Consider the following 25,014-nt stretch of genomic DNA (forward strand, 5'->3'; position numbering starts at 1 on the left):
TGTATGAATTTTTATAAAAATATCAATATCAATAAATACATGAACCTTGCTAGTTGCTTTGGTATATTATATTTTAGTACTATGAAGAGTTTGCTAGCATTTTACTCAATACTCGTATTATTTATGACCCTTGTCATGCAACTTTTGTGGTTAGTATTAAGAACAGTTATTTCCATATATACTGACTACTGAAACTTTTTTTAAAAAAAATACTAATAAAAGAAAAAACATTAGGATATTTTTATTTGTTTGTTTCTAGCTATATTAGGTTGTTTAAGTAAATTTCTTGTTGTAACAATACTAATTACTAGTGGGAAAAGTTGCAGTAGAACACTGGTTAAATATTGGACATTAAGGTTTCATGTTCAAATCCTAGATGCAGTAAAAAGCATTTTTTATTTGGATTTTTACTTCTTTTCACTTTCTTAACCAAAAACTGTTTACTATTAGTAGTAGAAATCGGCAAATATTTGGTATCCAATACCTAAAATCAAATCTTGTTTACATATATTTATTCTTTTTGTCTCTCTCTACAGCAAAAATATATTACAAAAGTAGTCATTGTACTCCGTTCTCATTAGCTTAGTTAGCTCTTATGATACGAGTATTAAATGATTCCATGTTCAAATCCGAACTATCTAGACATACCATAAGATTAGTAGTGACTAATTTGGTTTTAGTAGTTTTATTTGTTTATGTCATTAATTATGTGTTTGGCTAGGGAGCTTTCTATTTGAGGGGATAATAGATCATAAAACAATATATACTAAGTATAACAATTTATAGTAGATGTCACTTAACTTAGTTGATTATAGTTTTTCAGATGTTACCCAAAATCTAAAATCAAACCTCATAACCATAGTGCCTCATTTGTTAACTCTTATGATAGAAAATGAGTCCAAGTTCGAATCCTAATTGGTTCGAAGAGACACTATAGGACTAATCTAGTTTAGGAGTAGTTTTATTTCTTCTTCATATGTCTAGCTAGCAGCTTTCCATTTGAGGGGGTAAAAAATCACAAAATAATACAACTCCTTATATGTGTCACAATAACAACCAGTCAATTCTATAAACATGAACTATATGTCTATATAAGTCAAATTGCCCATAACTTCCACTATTTTACAAAAGACACTCCCAATTTGTCCACTAAAAACTCTTAGAAGCACAGCAACATTATTTCAATTAGCCACCAAATAATTTATTTTGAACCAACCCATCAATTATAACTATTTTTAGCTAGCCACCTTTCAAATTTTCTTTTCAACTCAAAAATCAAATCATGGTTGCAGCAACATCATCTTTTGCTGTAGGGAAGTGCATTACTCGGTTTTCTGACTTAGAACCTCAAAGACACCACTATCAATCATGTTCATTATCAATTATGTCTATGAATGGGTGCCAAGGTGACCCCAAAATTCCAATAGGGATTGTCGAAACTCGAACTCTACCTTCGGTTCCATCACCGGCTCTAGCCTTGGACCGTCTTAAATATACCATTTCCGGCTTAAGGTCTAACCAACCATACTCGAATTTCCCCTCCGGTCTCATCCGCATCCAGGTAAACTTTTTTCTTTAGCTTTTAAGAGTTTATTAAAGTTATAAATTATGTTTTAGCTTAATGCAAGAATGTTGCATATATATAGAACACTAATTTTTGGTTCGATAGTGTACATACTTACCATACTCCCTTCGTTCCTTTATTTTCGTCCCATTGCAAATATGTGGGTTAATTTTAATTATCTTTGAACATAATTGCTTAGTAGTCGCTAGAATTATTTTATAAACAATAATCATGATGTTTAAAGATAAGTGGGCACACAATTATCGAACATTGAGGAAAGGTATGGAGTGAACGTTGTGATATGTGAATTAGGATAGGAGTTGTATTATCCTTTACCTTATCCTAAATATCACTCTTTGTGGTGTACAAAGAACAGAACTTTGAAGAAATTCTTTGAAGAAATTTGTACTTGCTTTCTATCATACTTTTGCAAAACTCATTGATGATTGAGGAATGAGAGATTGGCCCAATAAAGTAATAATAATGTACGTACTAGAATTTAGGCGTTGTTTTTGTCTGAAATGATTTAATCAGATTTTATATGAACTTACTCCGCATTATATTATTTTAAGAGGAAAATATTCTGCCTAAAATTGTTTTATTTGTATGCAATTTTGATTAATGCATGAAGTTATGTGGAAAAAAAATGATTTAATTTTTTTGTCTTATACGTCAAAATAAATTAAAATAGGATCAATTAAGCTACTTTAAACAGACTAATAGTCACAAATTGTCAAGTAAAATGACCTCATTCTGTCTTCATTTGTTGTTCCTATTTTGACGATATATGTTGTCTTTAATTTTTTTTTTCAATTATTAATTATTATTATAAATTAAAATTATATACATAGCTACCATGAGAATTAAGTGGGAGTTCTTTGATTCTACCTTAATTTTATTGTCTAATAATGTACTCTAGTTATTACTTAAAAATGTTGGCTTAGTGGTAAAATGACTTTTTAACTTAGATTGAGGGTTCATTCTACACTAGAAATACTTTGAAAGAGGAGGTTATCTTATCCCCCCCCCCCCAACTCCTAAGCCCATTAACCTAGGTAGGATCGATCAATGCGAGGTTTAGACTGATGGGTAATCTAATTAATTGCGTTGCATTTTGTCAAAAAAATTAATTGGGTTGCAATAATTGAAAAATTAAATACGAAATTATTTATTGATTTAACATTAGTTGGTACGTAACAACTCTCTCAGAAATTATAATAGCGGAATTATTTATTGATTTGACATTAGTTAGCACGTAACAACTCCCTAAGAAATTAAGGCATTGGACTAAGGATGTCAATGGGATAGGGCGAGTGGATGTTAGTTTTTCCATCCCTATCCCAACCTAATTTGTCTATCATCATCGTCATCATTCTCATCCACATCCCCATGAAGGGTCTAAAAGTCATTAACATTCCCATTCCACTAATCATCTAATCCACCTGGGTTTCCACACCCATGTGATCCACCAAACCCCCATCTCAAATTCATAGATGAGTTTTGACATTAATCGTATTATATAGAATATATCATGGTATGAAGTGCGATATTAGGGTCTAATATTGTATTCATACACCAAATTCAAAAGGGCTTTCATGTTAGTGGGTATAGAATTGAATATAAAACCAATTTTGTGGCGGGTTAATCATTGACATCTATGAGAAAACAATTTATTTTATATTTTTCTGTGGGTATTGAAAGCTACTACAGGGATGATGTAAATGAGATTAATTTGACACTATCACTCACGAAACTTACTTTAACTGATTGAGCTAGTTAACATCCACTCATTATGTATTACTTTTGACTTTATAAGACAAGTCTGTAGCTAGTCGGTCAATAAAATGATCAAATAGGTCATTGATTTTAACCAATTAACGTTCTTGACTGTATTTCCAATCATACAAATATACAATACATCATACACTTTAAATTACATATTGTTAAAATTAAGTATCGAATGTACGCGTGATAATTAAAGATTAAGCTAGACCGAAATAAACCTAATCGTTTATTGTTTTTGGCAAAAAAATATACTTCCAAAATCTTAACCTTGCGCCCTTGTCTTATCAAATTATGTTTACATTATTAGTTACTACTTTTGTTTTTTTTTTTTAGTTGACACGTTTTGACTCTAACACTATTCACATACTTTCCTTTGACTATGTTTTGTGATTTTATACGTAATGAAAAACATAGTCATGTGGATTTTGTTAGATTCGTCACAATAGATATTTTTAAAATATCAACTTTTATAATTTTTGGTAATCGGTAATTAAAGATGTTAATGGTTGAATTTGTACATTGATAAACGTGACTAAAAAAACGTGTTAACTAAAGAGGAATTATTAGTTATTACTCCCTCCGTCCCTTATGGGCAAATTTTAGTTCCAAAATATTCACCCATTTGCTTTTTTCAATAATCATTAATATTAAATTCCCTCCAATTTACAACAATATTTGTGCAAATTTAAGTTTCCCATGTAAATTTTGTTTTCCCATTTACTTTTATTACTTTCTCTCTCTACTTTTTTTGCATACTCAATGTCAATTTACTTTTTCAATGTACTTTTACTATTCTTATTTGTGTTTATTAATTCCTGTGATAAATGTCCACAAGAGACTATCAATAGGGGACGGAAGGAGTAACAATTGTGGTGTTAATTTCCGACATAAAATCAATAATATTTGAATTTAATTTTGAAAGGTACCAATAGAGCAAGAGATAGAAGCCATAGATTGGCTTCATTCACAAGACCACCACCACCAACTCCCTCGTCTTTTCTTCTCCGGTAGACGTCAATTCAACGGCTCCGATTTCATCGACGGCTACAACAATGGTAAAATCAACGGCCATGATCTCATCAGCGTCGCAGGTTTAGGTGCTGCCGTTTATTTTCAGCATTTTCGCCCTTTCTCATTTGATGACTGGAGTTCAATTAAGAGGTATTCAATTTCTTTAAAATTATTACTTTTTTCATCTTTCTATTATTAAATTCTTGTACTATGTAATACTGAATTTCTTTAATTTTCTGCTGTTTTCATTCTAGAATTAAAAGCCACATTTTTTTTTGGTGGTTAAAATTCGCTAATTTTAAGCTTAAATTTGAGTAAGAATTTAATATTTTAGTTTATACACCTTACAATTTATACTATTATATTATTACAGAAATTAATGGTTTATGTTAACAAGATGTAACTTTACAAATCAATAATCGCAACATTTTTCAATTTGGCAGAAGAATAATATAATTTGCCGAGACTAAGGGTCTGTTCTGATTTACTGAGCTGAACTGAATTGTTTATGAGAGAAAGAAATTAGGAACTGAATTGAATTGAAATTAAGCCGAAGAAAACAGGTCCTAAACGAGTGTTGTTAAGTAAACTTTTATAATTTATTGTTTATCAAAAAATTATTTTTGGAAGACATTTTGTGAGTTTATGAATTATGATGCTGATTAATGATTAATTTGTTAGAGGGTGTTAATGTGTTATACTTCGTATTAAGCTAATTAGTTAACTAGATCAAATGAAATGACATTTTTTCCATTATAGTCTAAATTTAGTTATGTATTACTAATCTTTTTACTATCAAGTTAAATTGGGGTTTTTAAATATGATTTCTAATCATGTAATGTAATACATTTATGGTTTGAAGGTTCCTGTCAAAGAGTTGTCCTTTGATTCGTGCATACGGGGCGATCCGATTTGATGCAAAAGTTGATATATCGAAAGAATGGGAGCCTTTTGGCTCCTTCTACTTCATGGTTCCTCAGGTATGTTATATTTACATACATGATGCTTGTTCATAAGCGGTGATACCAGGTATTATTTTAATATATGAACAACCCATTGTTAGACATGAATGACAGGTTGAGCTCAATGAGTTCGAGGGAAGGTCCCTGTTGGCTGCCAATGTTGCATGGGATAATGGCCTTTCTTGCCCTTGGGAATCAGCGATTGATTCCCTTCAAGCAACCTTGGACCAGGTAATCTTGTAAATTTCGCGTGTTTTGTTTTGAACTTAGAGCCCCTCTTCAGTGAGTTAATTTTAATGTCATAGGTCAATTTTGTCATCTTCAAGTCAGAGAAAAAATTTCCTAAAACTACAATAAGGGCCGATGTATTGCACATCCCTGATGAGGATAATTGGGAGATTGCTGTCACTAAAGCATTGAAGATGATCAGAAGCAGCTCAGCTCTCACAAAGGTATCGAACTTCGGGACACTCTATCATATAGTATTGTGTATTCTAATATTCTGTCCTTTTGACTTTTTTTGTAACTTTCATGTGACACTAGGCTGTACTTGCACGAAGTAGCAGAATCTTTACTAATTCCGATATTGACCCACTAGCATGGTTAGCTTGTTTACAGGTAGTCTGTTTTTCAGTTAAAGTTGTGATTTCCTGTGAACTCTATAGTTTAAGTTTTATGGGCTAGTTTCCTTTTACTATTGTTGTAGGCAGAGGGGGATAATGCTTACCAGTTCTTGCTTCAGCCACCCAATGCACCAGCTTTCATTGGAAACACTGTAAGTTTTCTATACCCCTTTCTTTAATTTGGCTTTGGTGGTAGTTTGTCTATTTTTAGCTTACATGAAACATGTCTTTCGTACATTTTTTTGTTTTTGAAAACACATGCCTTTTTTACATAGTAAGATGATATTTGGAAAGGTCTTTCTACACACCAAAAAAAAGTTGACTTGTTTAATTAAGTTCATTGTTTCACTAGAGGAGCAACTGATGTATACTTAACATAAATGACAGTCGCAACATGAGACATTGCCTGACAATATGCATATAAATTTAAAATCTGATATACTGCCTTTCATTCAGTGTTCTTGACAAAAATGAAAGCTGTCACAGCAGATTGTTGGAGCCCTTAATGGAATCGCAAACCTATTCTTACTTTCTTAGTACCTATGGAATCTCATGAGCATTGCTTTTATATTTCTCTCTTTCTCTATGAAGTTTCTTTATTCCTAACATTCTCCTGATGAACTAAGAATAGGCTACCTTGTTTTATCCTGTTCTACTGGTTTATTGAATTAAACTACCCAGAAGGATTTTCGGCGCCTTCCTTTTCGTACTAATAATGTTACAAGTCTCTGATTGGACTGATAACACTGAATATATTGGATGTTGAAGCTTGACCATTATGGTATTGTGAAATGATGCTTGTGATTCATGCCTTTGTGTTGTAAGTAACCATTGATAAATCTATGCTATAGCCAGAGCAGCTGTTTCACCGAAAGAAGCTTAACATTTGGAGTGAAGCTTTGGCTGGAACCCGAGCCATATGTGGATCAGAGATTTTGGATCATAAAACAGCATTGGATCTTCTCTCCAGGTTAACCCTGCTATTAGAATAACCCTGCTATTAGATATATGATTTTCATTGTTGTTTAGCTGACAAATACTGTTTTCGTCACATTGCTTTCCAGCCCAAAAGATAACTTAGAGTTTACAATTGTAAGGCAGTGTATAAAGAAGAAACTTGAGGTGAGTGAATATTTATAGGTAACAGATAAGCTTTTCTTGATAATACTTTTTCTGCCTTAGAGTAGAAATTATGTATTGAAGCTTTACTAATGTTTCCTATCACTTACGTCATATCTTTGAATATTTTTCACAGTCTGTTTGTAACTCAGTATTAGTGGATCCCCAGAAGGCAATTCGAAAGCTTCCCAGAGTACAACATCTGTATGCTAATTTAAAAGGAAGATTAAGAAGTGAAGATGATGAGGTATGCTTATGATATCTGTTTTTTTTTGGAATAATTGTGTAGGCACATATAAATTGTTTAAGTGCCACATCGGAAAATTAAAATTTGTGCTTACAGTGTGTTCTACTTTTTATGTGAAAGATTCTTATCTTATCAGTATACCCCTATTGTCACTGTTCTATTACGTGATGGTTTTGAACAGAGTTATATCTTTATTATATTTATAATGTACTGCATGATACTACCAATAAAGTTAACTGAGCATCTTTATGGACATGGCCGAGTATCTCACCAAATGAAGACAGGGAACCCAATATTTGCTGATCTAGAGCTTATAACTTTCTTGTTTTGAAATAATGACGGATTCAACAAAAGCAATTTAGAAGCAGGAGCTAGGCAATGTGTGTAGTTTCTGAAATTAGAATTTTAAAGTGTTCAGCATTTTGGAAGAATACTACCCTGGTTGTAGTTAGTGAGGTGCAGTTATATTTGTAAGGCTGGAAGACAGTTAACTTCATTGGTAGTGTCATTTTGGAAGAATGATTACAAGTTCCTATAACTGCATTTTGGAAGAAAGTTTCAGTCTGTACAAAGGTACAAGCATTAGGAAAAGTGAATATCTTCTTTTTTGGAGAAAGAGATGTTTGTGAGTGTATTATGTATATAACCTTTTTCTGCTTTTTTGAATGAATTTCAGTTTGAGATTTTATCTTCTCTTCACCCAAGTCCAGCTGTGTGTGGATTTCCCGCTGAAGATGCACGTTGCCTTATTGCAGAAACTGGTATTCTGTCTAACCATGAATTTGAACTTTTGATTTCTACTTTGTGATTAGTTTTGTGCATTGAATTAAGTTGAAAGTATATGCTTGTATCTTCATTTCAAGTCATAAGAGCCACATTAGTCAAGGTTTAAGCTGATATAATATAATGGGTTTATATCCTAACTTACCATAGAAACTGATTTTGAGGTAACATATGTGCTTAGATATAGAGTTAATGCTAGTTCTAAATTACATCGGATACTACAGCATGTGTCATGTTGATATATAAGGAATCATTCTTGCTTCTTTTTAATTTTTGCTAACCAATTCAATAGATTCTAGTAGTTCCTCAGATGTTTTCTTTTCTTTTCTTTTCTTTTTTTTTTTTTTTTTTTTTCTAGAAATGTTTGACCGAGGAATGTATGCTGGCCCTATTGGTTGGTTTGGAGGTGAAGAAGCTGAATTTGCAGTTGGGATAAGATCTGCTTTAGTAAAAAAGGTAAGTTGTGGAACTTTGTCGGAACTTTGTCCTGTGGACAGTTCTGAATCCTTCTGATTGATAACTATGGAATTCTGAGGCTGAAAGAGAGGGATATTTGTGCCACATTAGTTCTTGATTTTTTCTTTTTATTGAATTGCCTGGCCTGTGCTCTGCTGATGGCCGTGAAATTTATCTCCCGCTTACATTTATAATTTGGAGTTCATTTGACAGGGTCTTGGTGCTTTCTTTTATGCTGGAACTGGAATTGTTGAGGGAAGTGATCCTTCCTTAGAGTGGGAAGAATTAGAGCTGAAAACTATGCAGGTTTTTCCCCACCTTTATCTAGTTCTTTCTTCTTCATACTACTGTTCCTTCCCCTTAGGAGATCCACATAACTTTTCAGCTTGTGTATACAATTAGGCATTCATTTGCACATGTAATACGAGTATACAACATGTCTTTGTGTGAACAATCAATGCCTAGTGCTCCTTTTTCACATTTACAAGGACCTTTGTTATAATAGGCCCCTGTTGTAAATATACGGAACTATGGATCAGTCGAATAGTTTGAAGTTTAGTTGATCAAAACAGGTTATCAAAATTATAGTTTGAAGTATAAAATAATCATAATTCAATTGTTTACTTATTAGCTGATTGATTTTCTCTACAGTTCACCAAGTTGTTGAGACTTGAGGTACCTCTCTTGCATACCGTGACATGACTTCAGGTCTCTCTCTCTCTCTCTCTCTCTCTTTCTCTCTCTCTCTCTCTCTCGCTACATTACTTTCATTTAACATTGTCTTGAAAGATTTCTATTGCAATGAAGACAGGGATATCTGTAAGATGAAATGAAGTCTTGAAAAGAATGTCTTTTTTTTTGGTTCTTATGCTTTTTCAAATACTAATTTTCCAAATAAATATGAAGATATAAAGGGAAATTTGTAGACTAATTAAGTAGGGAAATTCAGAGATGATGGATTGTTAATGAGATATTAAGCCCTAAAGTAAGTTAATTATGCACTAATATTCTTTGGCATGGGAGACAGTAGACAGTACACCATTATAGCAGTATAGCCACCGCATGGATCAGCAGCTTAATTATCATTAGTTTGAGGGATAGATTACGGATAAGAGTAGATCGTATTGTGGACGTGTAAGGTTTGTCATGCCTGAAATATAAGGTGACAGTGAGATGGTTTATGATAATCCGAGTGATCCAAGTCATCCAACAATTACTTTGGACTTGTCATTTAACCTATGGTAATCAAGATCTTCTAACACCATTGTATCACCTTCTAGTTTGCACGTACTTTAAATAGTCTGTAAATTTTCTACCAGGTTTTATTCCTCACGTAATGCATAATTTTTTTTACTTCGCTTGTATTGTGAATTTTGTGCCAGGGTTTAATGACTCTAATTCTTGTATTATTGTGGACATTAGTCAGGTTAGATTGTTGGCCATTAATAGGAGTGACTCACTGTGTTTTTTGCTACTTTACTTTCTTTTTGCCTATTGACACTCAATTATATGATCTCCGGCTCCGCCCCCCATCTCCCCTCCCCAAACAAAAAAGATCCTAACATTATAATTGGTTCGCTTTCTCTCTTTGATGTGACCCTCTTCCTTCTGAAATAAGTTATGGTGATAAATTTGGATTAGTGTTAAGAGAAGTCTATTTTGAGATTTCTGCAGTTTGATTTTGGTATCACTACTGCGTTATTTCTGATAATCTTAGATTTATAATTCTGCTTTCTGTATAGTTATATAAGCCAAACGTTTATCATGACACAAATTTCCCTTTCATATGCTGTATTTTCTAAATTATTTTGTTCTACAGGAGCTAATTTTTGTGAATTTTGGACTCTTCATCATCGTGGATCTTGTTGAAATCAACTTAGTTCTTCATTTGGTGATATACCAAGCTATGCAAATACTATGAACTTCATTTCTGCAACAAGGTTCGAATTTTTCCTACGAAGGTTTCAATCACTTTCCACATCTTTGTATAGAATTGTGAATCAAGCTGGACACTGTGGAAATGGGGTGAAGCAGCGAAAAAGGGCTAAAGAATCAAACATTAGAATACACAACAATCATACAAATGATGTTTACGAGCTATAGTTCTTAAGCATGTCTTGTAAATTAGTGCATCTTCTCCTGTCCACAAGCATGTGGTTTGTAAGTTATATAGAACAGGTTGTTGATTATTTTCTTGTTTGATTACCTTAGAAGTATGTAACATTATAAGAAAACATTCTTGATTACATGTGATTTACAATTGATTTAATATTTTCACTATCTGGCAACTTTTTACTTAATTTATTCTCGATTTAGGGCTCGTTTAGTTCACCTTATTTTTGCTTCTCTGAATTTATCAGATCTGGTCTGATTGTCAGATTTGACAAACTTTGACCTTAAGTGTACGATAATTAATATGGAAAAAATATATTAAGCGAGGTCTTGTTAGATTCGTAACAATGTGTATTTTATTAATATGCAATTTTCATAACTTTTTACATCACGAAAATAAAAATATTTAGTGATTAAAAATGGCACACAAAATGATGATTTGATTTGAATTTATTTTTTTATGATTTGATCTGATCTGATCTAATCCTATTATAAAATAAGTAAAAATAAACTGAACTAAACAAGACCTTACACAAATTCATTTTGATTTATGACTTTAAGGTTGTAGGTCGTAGCTAGGGATAGACAATCCCATAATAATATAATATGATTAATATCTGATAGAGTATAAAACATATTCCTGGGCCTCAACCATCAGCTTAAGTTTTTGGTTGAGTTGGTCCTCTAACATGGTATCAGAGCCAGCGTGACACAAAGGTCACGGGTTCGAATCTCATCCACCCCTCCTTCAAAGTGGAATTAATTCGCACCAGGTATGGGTGGGCCTGTGTTGCATCCATATTTCAAGCTCAAAAGGCCTTTCATGTGAGGGGGAATGATAGAGTATAAAACATATTCCTGGGCCTCAACCATCAGCTTAAGCTTTTGGTTGAGTTGGTCTTCTAACAATATCGTTGAGAGGCTTGAAACTTCTATAAAAAGAAGGCATGTCATGCAAAAGTCCATTTGATATACTATTATAATATCTTAGCTTATGACATAGGGGTTTTTTATTTTTCCTTTCTGTAAAAAATTTGTTCGTCCTTAAAATGTACAAAATTATTGATTCTCTCTTATTAATTCTTTATATTTGATGAAAATACAAGTCATTAAAGTGAATATCGTCATACCTTAATGCCATAGAAATCTATTTACGAAATTAATGGTTTAAGCTATGTATTGGATAGCCTAACCATAAAACTATTACGATATTTTAAAGATTGGAAGAAGTATGTTTTTGTACTTTTATGATACCTCTTGTTACTTTGAATATTAAGCAGCCAAAACCCCTCAAAACTATATTTAAAAAAAGTAGAGAAAATCCAAAAAATGAGGCAACAAAAAGAATGTCATGTTAAGTTGATGATGATAATAGTATAATAATAAAATCCCAAACTAACTCGCTTGGTAAAGGATTAATTTCTTTAAAGTACTAGACTTTCGGTCTTACCTACTCAAAAGGAAAGAATAAAAATTTCATTGTTTGAAGAATTTCAAAACGGTTAATGCTAATAAGAGGAGTTAGTTCAGGCTCCCATTTTGCGTGGAATTCTTGCTAATCACTGGTCCCACTTTTCAATTCTGTTTTACTCAGACAACCTAAACTAACTTTCTGGCAGATATATCCCCTTTTTTTGCGTGAATTAGCATCTTTCTCTATGCTTATTTTCCTATTTTTGCACTATTTTTTTTGGGTTCGAATGAGCTATTAGCTAGAGTGTTACGACTTTACGAGTACAAATTACGAATGAAGGAGAACGATTTAAACTTATGAACTATTGTACATATATTCTCAATATTTGTCATTAGATCAGCTTAAGATCTCATTGGTACTTTGCTCTATTTTGTATATATGGATATAACTATATAAGGATATAATAAACCTAATTATTAGAGATCAAGTGAGTCACCTTTTTTTTTCCCACTCGATTCACTCTGTGGGCAAATTCGAATTCAGGGTTCAGTTTTAAGTGATTAAGTTTCAATCCCTTTCCAATTGTATTTGGCTTGATAATCAACAGGTTGAAGCTTCTTATCCAACCTATTTATTGAATAAGTTACTTAAATGACACGTTTAAGTCACATTCAATTCACCTTATTTTCTCTAAATTTAGGATTCATTTGAAATTTAACAAGCCTTGGTACGTAATTCATCATGATAAGTAAGTTCAAATAAGGGATATCTAAGTTCAATTTACAACAAATATCATTGTAATAAGTTCTAATAATAATAAGTTTATATGTGATCAAATAATAAGCAAAAATCAGGGAAATCAAAGGCTTATTCTTAAGTTGATGTAAGTTCATAATTCATATATATTCAAATAATTTAAAATCAGGTAAATACAACGCACGACATAAGTCACTAATACAAATTAAAAGAATGATAGTCTTAGCTTGAGCATGTCATAATCAATAGGGTAATTTTTTTTAAATAGAGATATGCATGCATCTCTCTCGTGAATCATAAAACTGTTTATGGAGGAAATGTCAACCAGCTACTTTGCTTATTATATTTGGTATCCTGTTAGACAGGCAAAAATACTTAGATTATTGGTTCTCAAATTACGTTAATTAGTTGGTGTAGTTACGAGATTATCTACAAATTTATTCTCAAACATTCCCAATCTTTATTGAAAAGGGTAAGTTACCCGCAAGTCTAACTATGGAAAATTTTTCATTAGTAACGGTTTTGTATATAATTAATAAAGAATAATAAATACAAATATGGTACACTCGAGTGTACTGTACACCAAACTAACTAAATTAAGGTTAATTTTTGGTTTTCATTTAATGATTAAACGAAAAACAATCATCAAAATAAGAACAAAATACTCATAGGTATACGGTGCACCCGAGTGTATATAACAATCTTTTTAAGCCTTTAAATAGGTTTCATCTGAAAATCAATCAACAATAATGTGAAGGCAGCTCCTCGAGCTTATAAATTTGTTATTGTCTACTTTGTGTTTTCTTGTCCAATATGGAACAACTCCATTGCATTATTTTAATTGGAGTCATAAAAAATTTGACCATTTTCGATCCTGGAAATCGGAAACCCCCGAGAGAAAATGAAAGGCATGACAATTGCACTTCACTAAATTTGAATCAGCTTCCTAATAATAAAACGAATATTTCAATCGGATCAACATTATACGGAGTATGTTTTTTATTTCAATGAATCTTCGAAATTATAAAATAATTGTAAGTATGTCAACATATTTTAATTTAATTTTCAAAAATTTTATCTAGCTTTTCACATAAAAGGGAAAGTTGTTCATTCACCTTTCAGCCACCTCGCAATATCTAATTTAGCTAAGCTAGCTTTTCATTTTATCTAGTGAGTGCAAAATTTTGATTAATATCTAGCTTTCCATCTTCTAATTATGGACATTCCAATTAATATTGTTTTTCTTAAATTCTTGTACTGTTAATTTTCTTTAGCTACCATTTCCTTAACATTTAACTAACTTCCAGCTGATTTTTCAAATTAGCTAATAATTTCAACTACCTTCTGATTTTTTAGCTAAATTATAATTTTGTCAACCACATCCTAGAATCCTAGATCATCAATTTATTTACTTGTATATGTTTTTTATATATCTTTTGTCTTATTACATGCATATGTTAATATGTATGATATAGATTATGGATATACATAACTTATTCCCTACAATCCATATATCATATATGTATTCATGTATGAGTAACAATTAGGTATGTCCCAAAATATAATATGGGGTGGTAAATTATATTTTATTTTTTCGAAATAATATGGAGCAATAAATTAGTGATTCTTGAGTGAAACTTATCTGTCTATCTAATTAAGACTGGCATATTCTGATTTAGTGAATTGAGTTGAATTGAGTTGAATTGAATTGAAGTGAAGTGAAATGAATTGTTTATGAGAGAAGAAAATTAGGAACGGAACTGAGCTTAACTGAACTGATTGGAGCTGAACTGAACTGAAATTAAGTTGAAAAGAACAGACCCTTATACGAAGTATTAACTAGAAACCTCACGTGACTCATCCAATTATATACTGTAATTCTCATTTCCTTGATCCTCAATGTAACAAAAACATTAATGAGAAACAAAACCTTTTAAGACACGATGCATTGGATATGATGACCACCTCAAATCTTCAACCTCATCAAAACATATAGGTTACAAGTCATAGAAGAAAAACATATCTTATTGTCACTAATCTACCCTTTTACGATAAAATAAGTAATTTTTCGTAAAATGAATCTTTAAAGTGGTGTAAGACACTATCTAAATGTAGTACGGAGTAATAATCATAATTAAAGTGTCCAATTTTTAGAAATTGCTACTCCGTAAAAGATAAGGAATTTCTTAAGGTGTCGTTAAATTAAATCTTTTTTTTCATCTCATAAAATCAATTAAGCTTAGAAACAAAACTTTTACAATTTTTTTATTTTTTTTTTTTATTTTTGCATTTTCTTACAAGCTTGTTGCAGCAATAAATTTGGTTAGCTAGAAGTAGTGTAGCAGCGGTAAAAGGGTAAAAGCGTTGAAAAAGGCCAAAACAGATAAGAAGTTGGGTACTGTCAGGTCTGTGTAAAACAGCCACGCCAGAGGTAGAGAGAGTATCCGAACGCAGAAGATCATATGCTGGTCCCATTTTACTCAGGGTGAGAGAGAAAAGGATTTTCAGTTACATTTAATGATTATCACTTCATAAATTGATTACTCTCATTGTTTAAGTACGTACGTGTATTATTATTATTATTATTATTATTATTATTATTATTATTATATTATTTTTTTTTGTGTGTTTTATTCACAAGGAGTGTTAAATTGTTTGATAACGTGATTATAGTATAAGTTCCCCGTTTGATCTCTTGATGTTAATTAAATACTCGTAAAACTTATAATAATGTGTCCAATGATCGATATGTACATACATAGCTCAAAACTTTTAGTGTAAGGATTTCTCCTTTTGCATACCCTATTCTTAATTAGTAACCTAGCTAGCTATCTTCTTCTCTCTCTTCATTCTCGCTCATTTCCTCAAGATAATATGTACATATATGATTCTACATATTTGAATTATGTAATTTCATCAATTAGGAACTAGTTACATGTTATGTAGAACCAAAATCTATATCAAATTCATATGACAAATTGTAGACAATCAAGTAGCGTATTAGACTTTTTTTCAGGAAAAAAAAAAGTAGAGTATTAGAGTTAATTAAATGACTTAATTATTTCTACGAATAGTTGCTCCAATCCAACTTTATCGTAAGACCAAAATCCTCACCATTGAATTATGAAGAAGTCAAAACATTTACTTGTAATAATTTTGACCTTTTATTCTTTAAGACTAACTGAAAATTTGTACCCAATAGAAGTCCAACCAACCAAACACCCAAAAATATCAAAAGAATAACAAGAAAGAAAAAACCCTTACATTCCCCAATTTACCAAGTATATATAAACATGCCCTTACCTTCTCCTTCATATCCCTTCTCTTAACACCAAGACAAAACCCTTCTCTTCCTCTCTCCTAAACTTTCAATCCTCCATTTTCTTTCATACTTTCAATCCATAAAAGGTAAGCTAATTATCTACACCCCATAAATTACAATAAAAATGTTCATGTATTTCCATTTATAGTAATTACACTTTCTAATTGTTATACACCCTCATGCTTTCCTCCCCTCCCAACTCCCTAATCTTTTTCTAATCAAATACTTTTTTTTTTTGGGCCTTGAGCCAGTATCATTAAAACATTTGTCTTTTCACGATCTCCAATGATAAAATCATTTTATTTTTGTTGTTGCTAAAAACAAAGAATCAACTGATCTTGTATGATCTTGTGCAGAGACATAGGCCCACAAATAAAGGAAATTTGCAGGAGGAGAGAGAAAATAAAAATGTATGACCAGACAACAGAAGCTGCTACTGCTGCTGCTGCTGCTGCTTGTTTTGACCCAAACAACATCCCTGAATCAGCAGCTGCAACTGCTATTCCTTCTGTTAATGGAAATGGAAATGGGTTTATTTCCCATGAAACAAACAATCATAATCACCAAACCCAGGAATCTGATTCCTCAATGGAATTCCAAAACCCTAATCTTGGGAATAACAATAATGGATTCAGTACTACTACTACTACTACCCATTTACCAATGTTACCAAACTGTAATCCTAATGATCATGATCCAAATTCATGGGGTCCCACTAATTTAACCCATGAAATTGGTAATGGGTTTACTCATTTTGATGAAAATTTTCAACCAACAACTGATCTTCTTACACTTCTTCACTTGCCTAGATGTTCTTTTACATCCTCAACCACTAACACCACCTCATTATCCTTTGGGAAACCGTCGTCCCCTCCACCGCCTTCGGGTTCAGCTTTAGGCTTCTTAGGTGATCTTAATCCACCTATGATGGTGGATAATCCATCTGGGTCTGGATCATCTACCATATCCTATGATCCATCAACAGCGGCTGCTGCTGCCTTTTCTTATGATCCTTTGTTTCACCTTAACTTGCCCCCTCAACCTTCCCCTCTTTTGAGGGATTTGATGTATCATCAGACGCTGCCACACGGCGGCGGAAGAGGGACTAATGGGATTATTGGAAATGGAAGTTCATCTAGTTTGTTTGGTGGGTTAGATGATGGTGAAGGGAATACTATTAATGTGATTTACCAAGATGGAGATCATCATATTCATGGAAATGGAGTTTTTGAGTTTAGTAAAGGTGATGTTAAAGGGGGTAAATGCCCTAAGAATTTTGTTACTGAAAGACAGAGAAGGCAAAACTTTAATGACAAGTATCAGCATCTTAGGAGCCTTGTTCCTAATCAAACCAAGGTATGATTTTATAATATATGCTTTTTATAATCAACTTTGTAGTGCAATTTTGAGTTATTATGTGTTTATGAGTTTGAGCTGGGTACTTGGGTATGATATCAATCAATCAATCAATCAATCAAAGCCTTAATCCCAAAAGTGGGGTCGGCTAACATGAACCAAATTTGATTATTCCGTGTAGTCATCAACATAAATCTTTCTCCTCCATCCCTTACGATCCAAAACTTCGTCAGTGGGTTTCCCGCTGCCAGTCCCAAGCCTGGATAAAGGAGGAGGGTTACGGTAGGCCAGTGACAGCCAGTATAAAACTTCGTCACATCCCATGACATGAGCCAAACAGGTACTTGGGTATGATATAATTACATATAATTTATGCTTTTTAAAAATGAATTTTGTAGTGCAATTTTGAGTTATTATGATCTTATAATTCTGAATATGTTTGTTTGAACTCTTTCCCCAAAGCATTGGCGGAAGTTTAAATTGTTTAATTTGTTGATATGCATGAAGGGGGACAGAGCATCAATAGTTTGGGATGCAATAAACCACATAAATGAGCTGAGAAGAACAGTGGGAGAGCTAAAACTCTTGGTTGAGAAAAAAAAGATGTCAAAGGAGAGGTTGAAGAGGCATAAAACTGAGCATCAGGACACCCCAGCTGGTGGTACTACTAGTACTGGTGGTGGGGACCACAACAGTAACGGTGTCGATGGACCGGCCGCGGTGAAACCCGACCCGGATGAGGAGTTTAATGGGTCGGCCGCCATCCAGCTCCGAAGCTCATGGATCCAAAGGAAGTGTAAGGACACGGAAGTCGATGTTCGAATTGTGGATGATGATGTTACCATTAAGCTTGTGCAGCGTAAGAAGATCAATTGCTTGTTGTTTGTGTCTAGGACACTTGATGAGCTTCAGTTGGATTTACGCCATGTTGCTGGAGGCCATGTTGGGGACTATTACAGTTATCTTTTCAACTCCAAGGTGATCATTAATTATCATAGAGTATACGTCTACACGAGTACTGAATTTAACTTTACGTAATTACACAATATATATCTTTACAGAATATATGGAGAATAGTTACATATACTCCGTATACAATATCAAATTACAATTACCAACGAACAAGTTTGATTTAATTATCGCAGTAGTTTACTTGATTAATGTGATTTATTATTATTCGATCGTTTTTTGGTTGATTTGGTGGCAGATATGTGAAGGGTCATCAGTGTATGCAAGTGCAATTGCAAACAAGCTGATAGAAGTTGTGGAAAGACAGTATGCTGCTGCTTCTGTTGCTGTTGCACCCACTACAAGTTTTTAGCTTATTAATTAGTGATTAAGAACAACAGTTTAACTGTAGTTTACTCGTATCTAACCAATTTAATATGTTGCTGCTTTGTTAACATGATCAAGTAATTACTGTAGTATTTAGTAATCGTGTTGATTAAGTACTACTTTGCTTAATTAACGGGTTATATATACGTAAGGTCCAGTTAACAGTTTCTTAGCATAATTGCGCGCATGATATCTTCTCTTGATCTCCATTGTTACATGAAGTACGATATCTGTGTATGACAATGAATGATGATCTCATTCATGCACATAAAAGGGAAAATTAAGCTGCATTGCATGCAGTCTGAATCTGATGATGTAAAATTACTATCAGAAATTAGTAAAGACGATAATATAGTTTGTATCTTTACAGGAAAATGATTATGTAAATAGCTAATGTTGCCTGCTAATGGCCTAGTCTTATCAGGCAAGGCTAATATAGTTTAGACTTAAAATGATAGGGTTATGAACTTATGATATGTTCATAAACTATTAAGGGTAGATTATGTAGAGAATTTGGATTAAATTACCATCACTTTTAATGCTAAACGCTAATTATGATGTGTAAGTTTTGGGTGATGAAAATAAAATGTGTGGGAGTTGTTTGGATGTAGTGCTCAATAGCTCACTGAAAAATAATTTTGGAAGTTGTCACTCCAAAGTCAATTTTAGCACACCTCCTGATAGTTTTGAGAACATTAAGCATAGTACAAAATTATTGAGAGAGAATAGAAATCAATTTTTGGAGTGCGAAAATCAATTCCCTAAGGATTCTAGCTTAAAAACAGATGTGCCTTTGATTTATCAAAAGATTTTCAAAATTTGACACATAAGATGTCCAACAATTGTCCAAGCTTAGCCAAAGCAAGCTATGGCAGCTGCAAGCAAGGGAAATGTTTGCATCAATTTTGCGAAAGATAGAGATTATCACTTTCGGGTATTCAGAAGAAATTAAAAGTTGAATGTAATCAAAAAAATTTTAAAATTAAAAAAAAAAAAAAAAAAAAAAAAAAAAAAAAAAAAAAAAAAATGAGGCAGATAAGAAGTAGAATCAGTTTCATTTCATGTGCCAAGAGTAGTTGCAAGTGAGCTCATACAAATTTGAGCTCATGCCTTTCAGAAAAAGCTTAATTATATATGGTCCCAATACTCCCAAACTCTCAGGGATAACATAGGCTGCTGCCGTGAGCTAACCATCCTGTGGTTACTCTATCTATATGCTATTATTCTGTTCTGCTTGGTCTAATGGTCTTACCCGGGCTTTCCAGGTTGGTAGTGGATATAATGGAAATTTTGCTATCTAACATCTTGTTTAAATGACTTTTCACAAAAATTCCAAAGCGAAAAATAAATAGATGACGAGCTTACTTGAAAGAAGCTGGTTACAGCAATTCAAGATCAAATCACAGTATTTATTCATGGGGTATGTTCAAGTGTTTACAGAGATTTGATCGAATAAGATCCCATTTACATTTCTGACTCTCCCAAGGTTATGCATGAGAGTTGAAAATGCACAAGTCACCAGAAAAAATACAGCTCAGATCGATAGTTGATAAAGAATTAGAGTCACATCACATCTACATCAGCTGATATGAAACTGCTTTAGCAAAGGCAATAGAAGAACGAGCAGAATTCCTTTTCCCGGGTTATACTTGTGTCCGAGAACATTGACATGCCATACAAGTTTACAGTTGTAGGAAGACTAGCCCAAAGAACCCTTGATGCCATCAATGCTTTCTCCAGTTGATATCCTGTGTGCAAGAAAAAATCATATAAGGATATGCTCAGTGTTGTATAACCCAAAAAAGGAAGCATGCAAAAAGGAGGTAATATCAGAGCCCAAATGCGAACCATGACCATAGAACCCATGAAATGTGATGCAAAAAGGTGAATTCAATTATACATACGACTGCATGAATTATCTACCCTAGTCTAGTAATACCTAAGCAACACTTATCCACCCAAATATACAATATGGTGATGCGTGTAGTGGTTGAATTGATTGCTTTTCTTACAACAGAATTGCCATTTACACACTTCATTGACCCACTAACAGATAAAAATTATACCTTATGACCTAGAATGTGTAAACACTAGGTTAGTGAATGTATCACAGCAACTACATTAATTCAGCATTTCGGTAGCAATCATGTGCAGTTTGAGTCATCGATGAATAGAACTTCATTTCCAGCTTGCTATAAGTAGCTATGATAATGCCGGCTATGCCGCCAATATGTCAGATGACAGAACTTATTCTACACACAATTAATGAGACATATCAAAGAAAATCCTGCAAGGCAGAAGCCTTTGATACCATGAACCAGCTCAGGATTTCTGCAAGTGCTCTATAAGCCTATAACCATCTTATTATAACTACTTCCTGCATGGTGGTAGAAATTACAAACACACACCTGTTTGTGTGCCAGTGTGAATGGTCAATAGACTATGCTAGGCTACACGTCTCTATACATGCATATTAGTAGTTTAGTACCCTTAAAACAAGTATAAGTCTCAATATATTTGTCTATTTTTTGACATTGAGGTACATACAGAAGGACTAGCCAAAGTTTAGATTCCTAGATTTCCTAGAAGACTCCTATATCATGGGCTGGACCAACTGAACATCACTGTTGTGCTTAAAAAAAATGCAATTATCACTATTTGTCATGTCAATTTTTTTTAAAAAAAATTTCTCTTGAAAATTGTCACTTAAAATAGACACTTGAATAGTGCAATTTGTACTCTGAACTCTGAAGTAAGAATGAAGATAGTTCTTTGGCTAGTTTCTGAATGATTTCCAACTCTGCATTCATCAACACCAAAAATTGTTGCATTCAAGTTTTTAACTTTGGATAGAATTTTACTTTTAGCTAAAGGTACATTTTGAAACAAAATGTGTGTAAAGAAAATTATAAAACTTCAAAAATATCAGCTGAGCAAGTGGGCCTCGTCCAATAGAAGCATCAGACTACAATTTTCAAGCTCAAGAGGACTATAGTAAAAGTATTTGATTCAAATTATAACCAGCACAAGGTATAATCCATACCATTAGCATGGAAGTGTTCCACTATAATCATCAAACTTAGAAATTCAAACTCAAGGGGACTACAGTAAAATTCTACCATATACTTACAGTCTAGGTGCTATGCAGTTTATATCATATATGAAGAGTAGAATAGCTAAAGAAGAAATTAGAAGTGCAATCAATGAAGCAGATGCAACAGGTGTTCGCAAGCAGAGCCTCATGATCAGTAGGATTCAGGAAGCATATATACCCCGCATTTGGTTTCACAACTTTGTACTTGTTAAGAGTCTAAACAATAAATAGATATGCAAAGCCCTTCATAATCATACATAACTCAGACAGGCAATCATCAAAAAATCAGAAGAGGCAAAGGAAACTTGTACCAATAATAGTTTTCAGAACAGGCAATGCTGAGTATCAGAAGAGTACAAGCAATTGTTGTGAGGTCAATTACCTGTACATACAGTACTTGTACTCTTGACTCCTGATAAGGTCCTTCTCTCCTTCTTCCAGCTGCAAATAACTATAACCCATAACTACTTGAACTTTGAAAGTCCAGACCAATGAGTAATTGGACCAGAAGTGAATGGAAATACCCTTACCGGATCACTCTCATAAACAAGCTCATAACACCGTGGTGAAAGACATCGCAATGCACAGTTCTCCTTAGCAATGATCGAAGTTTTGCAATCCAAGCCCCACAGGCCACTAAAAACAGTTTCATGAAAGGGGTCATTTTCCATCAATAAGTAAATCAAAACCGATAAAGTATGTATCCCCCAGAAAAGTGGCAAATTGATGCTAATCCAAAGTACTTAATGGGTTATGTTAGGTAATCCAAAAGAAGATGTATACAAGCAAGAATACCTTTCAATGTCAGCATAACACTCGTCTTTCTTCATTCTTATTTCAGCATCCTGTTGTTTACAAAAGGTGAATGAGAAACAAGCGATGCAAACAAGAATAAAAAGATACACCTTCCAAGAGTTCCAACTGCCAAATTAAAAGTCACTCACTCACTCTTATTGCCTCAAAATACAGAAAACAGCAATCAACGGACGTCATTTAAAGAGGCATAATCTATTTGAATTGAACGAGAAATGTGAAGTGCCTTACGGTAATACGATGACCAGATTTGGCATCAACAGCTGTCGTAAAATACAAGATGTGCAAAGAAAGGACAAGCCACAAGAACAAGGGAGCACAGCCTCGAGGATTACAAGCCATTTCCTTTTAGCGCGATCAATCTTAAGCAGCTCTTTCCCAATTACCTGCTTACTTTGCATACAAATTTGCAGTAAGTTATCAGTTACAAATCCCTTCTTTTTGTATATCAACCAAGAATAAAATGAAGACAAAACACACTCAAAATGGTCTTTCTACATGAATCAAAGGGGACATAGTACAGCAGCTACAAGCCTACAAACTATGTTACTCGGACTATTCAATTCACCTCAAGTACCCATGCCGAATTCTCCACACACGACATGGGTATAATTACCAAGAAAAACGAAACAGAATAATTCCCTCAATTGCTAAGACATCTAACAAGGAAACCCAATAAAGATCTCACCGCAAATTGGCTAATTAAGGAAAAAAATTCGATCAAACTAATTACAGCTCACAAAGCAGCAAAACAACCCAACAAGATTTCCACTGAACTGGGCGAGCATCAATTGAACAGAGTAATTGCAGATAAATCAAATAAAAGCCCAATCTATAGATTAAATATGCAGATTACATCATAATACATAAATAGATGGGAAAAAATTTATTTATTGAATTTGTAATACAATTGAAACAATGAATTGCAAGAATAATGCAACAAACTGATCCGGATTTGAATGTACCAACCTCAATCGCGTAATTAATGTATCTTGGGGGTTAGAAGATGCAATATCAAGGATTAGGGTTACGTGAATAGAACTGAATCACCTCAATCAAGGTTGCTAGAAGTGCTCAACAATTCAATCATTTAGCTCAAGCAAAAACGAGTTTCGAGTTTTTTTTTTAATTTTTTATTTTCTGGAATTCTCTGTTTTCTTTAGTTTGTTTTATTTTGCCAAATGAGGAAAAAATAGCGTGTACCGTATAGGGCTGTTCACCGCCCATGACCGACTGGATTGAAGTCCAAAAAATTACTACCCGGAGATTAGATCGGTTGTGCCGTGTGTCGTGTGCCCATGTGCAAGGTTTGGACCCATACTAGACTAATAAAATTTATCCAAAATTTAAACCACGTTGGTTTGGATCAAATTTACAATATTTTTAATTTTTGTAAAATTTTAATAATCTAATATATATAAATAAAGTAGGCATTTTTGGAGAGCATTCGGCGCGCCACATAAGCAAAGGTATATTTTGGACCAATTAAAAATTAGAATTCTATTTTATTTTAGAATTAAAAAATTCACTTGCCACCTAAATAAAAGCGACGAATGAGATTTAAGAAATTTTCCACGTAGGTAAAAACAACAAATAATGATTTATGAGGATTTAATTTATTTAAAAAACTAAAAATTATCTTTTAAAAAAATCATCTTTAGATATAGGATTTATATATCTAAGATAATCTTTATAGTGTTTATGATAAGAAATAAAAATTATTTTTTAATTGTAATTTAATTAAATCAAAATTTGTGATGCCTACCACTATAAATTGACGCATTCTATGACATACATAAAATCTCATATCAATACAAAACCAAATCGAATTTTTTGTCCGTTTGAGGTCATCAATGGTTGCATAATTCTTAGTTTAATTTTTAAATTCTATGTGTTAAATATATATATTTGTGATTATTGCTTACATTGTATTTATTTGAAAAACTTAATGATTATATGTTTTTTTTTTTGAAAGAAACTTAATGATTATATGTTTATGTTTTGTTTATTGAATTTTTTTTTACATGTAGATCTAATTAAATCAAAGGTATTATATCTTTATAAATCGTTTACATTTTTTAAATTTTTTATAAACCTTTTTAGTTTTTATTAATTAATTTTATGATTAAAACTGTTTTTGTTTTTTTTTTTTTGGTAGCATAATCAAGTCATCAAATTAACTTAATTTTTATTTTTAATTACAGGATGATTGCGTTCATACCTCAATTACAGCCAACTTTGTAGCTTTTCGTCCAAAATAGA

General features: G+C 32.8%; 3 protein-coding genes across 6 annotated transcripts; 2 read left to right on the forward strand and 1 right to left on the reverse strand.

Moving 5' to 3' along the window:
- The first annotated feature begins 1,127 nt into the window (after window positions 1–1,127).
- LOC145585514 (isochorismate synthase, chloroplastic-like) lies at window positions 1,128–10,831 on the forward strand. Its single transcript, XM_081642212.1, has 15 exons — window positions 1,128–1,561; window positions 4,272–4,510; window positions 5,223–5,340; window positions 5,437–5,553; window positions 5,628–5,774; window positions 5,866–5,940; window positions 6,029–6,097; window positions 6,797–6,915; window positions 7,010–7,067; window positions 7,201–7,311; window positions 7,988–8,072; window positions 8,453–8,550; window positions 8,764–8,856; window positions 9,202–9,258; window positions 10,370–10,831. The coding sequence occupies exons 1-14, from the start codon at window positions 1,283–1,285 to the stop codon at window positions 9,250–9,252; spliced, it is 1,659 nt and encodes a 552-aa protein (XP_081498338.1). The 5' UTR covers window positions 1,128–1,282; the 3' UTR covers window positions 9,253–9,258; window positions 10,370–10,831.
- Window positions 10,832–16,562: 5,731 nt separating this feature from the next.
- LOC145584389 (transcription factor bHLH91-like) lies at window positions 16,563–18,854 on the forward strand. The gene is made up of 3 exons (XM_081641241.1): window positions 16,563–17,510; window positions 18,018–18,488; window positions 18,718–18,854. Exons 1-3 carry the CDS (start codon window positions 16,563–16,565, stop codon window positions 18,829–18,831), a joined length of 1,533 nt encoding a protein of 510 aa, XP_081497367.1. The 3' UTR covers window positions 18,832–18,854.
- Window positions 18,855–20,360: 1,506 nt separating this feature from the next.
- On the reverse strand, window positions 20,361–23,906 carry LOC145585516 (uncharacterized). Of its 4 annotated transcripts, none has more exons than XR_014100677.1 (6): window positions 23,722–23,906; window positions 22,984–23,145; window positions 22,735–22,784; window positions 22,470–22,575; window positions 22,251–22,380; window positions 20,361–20,593 (listed from the first exon to the last, which is right to left on the reverse strand). XR_014100677.1 is itself a non-coding variant. In XM_081642214.1 (6 exons), exons 2-6 carry the CDS (start codon window positions 23,092–23,094, stop codon window positions 20,545–20,547), a joined length of 375 nt encoding a protein of 124 aa, XP_081498340.1. In that variant the 5' UTR covers window positions 23,095–23,138; window positions 23,722–23,906; the 3' UTR covers window positions 20,361–20,544. The 4 variants fall into 4 exon arrangements, 3 of the variants coding, with proteins under 3 accessions (XP_081498340.1, XP_081498341.1, XP_081498339.1); XM_081642214.1 differs by having other exon boundaries at window positions 22,322–22,380; window positions 22,984–23,138; XM_081642215.1 differs by having other exon boundaries at window positions 22,322–22,380; window positions 22,984–23,141.
- Window positions 23,907–25,014: the final 1,108 nt, after the last annotated feature.

This window comes from Chenopodium album, chromosome 16 (assembly GCF_948465745.1).
Source record: "Chenopodium album chromosome 16, dcCheAlbu1.1, whole genome shotgun sequence".
NCBI classification, from domain to species: Eukaryota; Viridiplantae; Streptophyta; class Magnoliopsida; order Caryophyllales; family Amaranthaceae; genus Chenopodium; species Chenopodium album.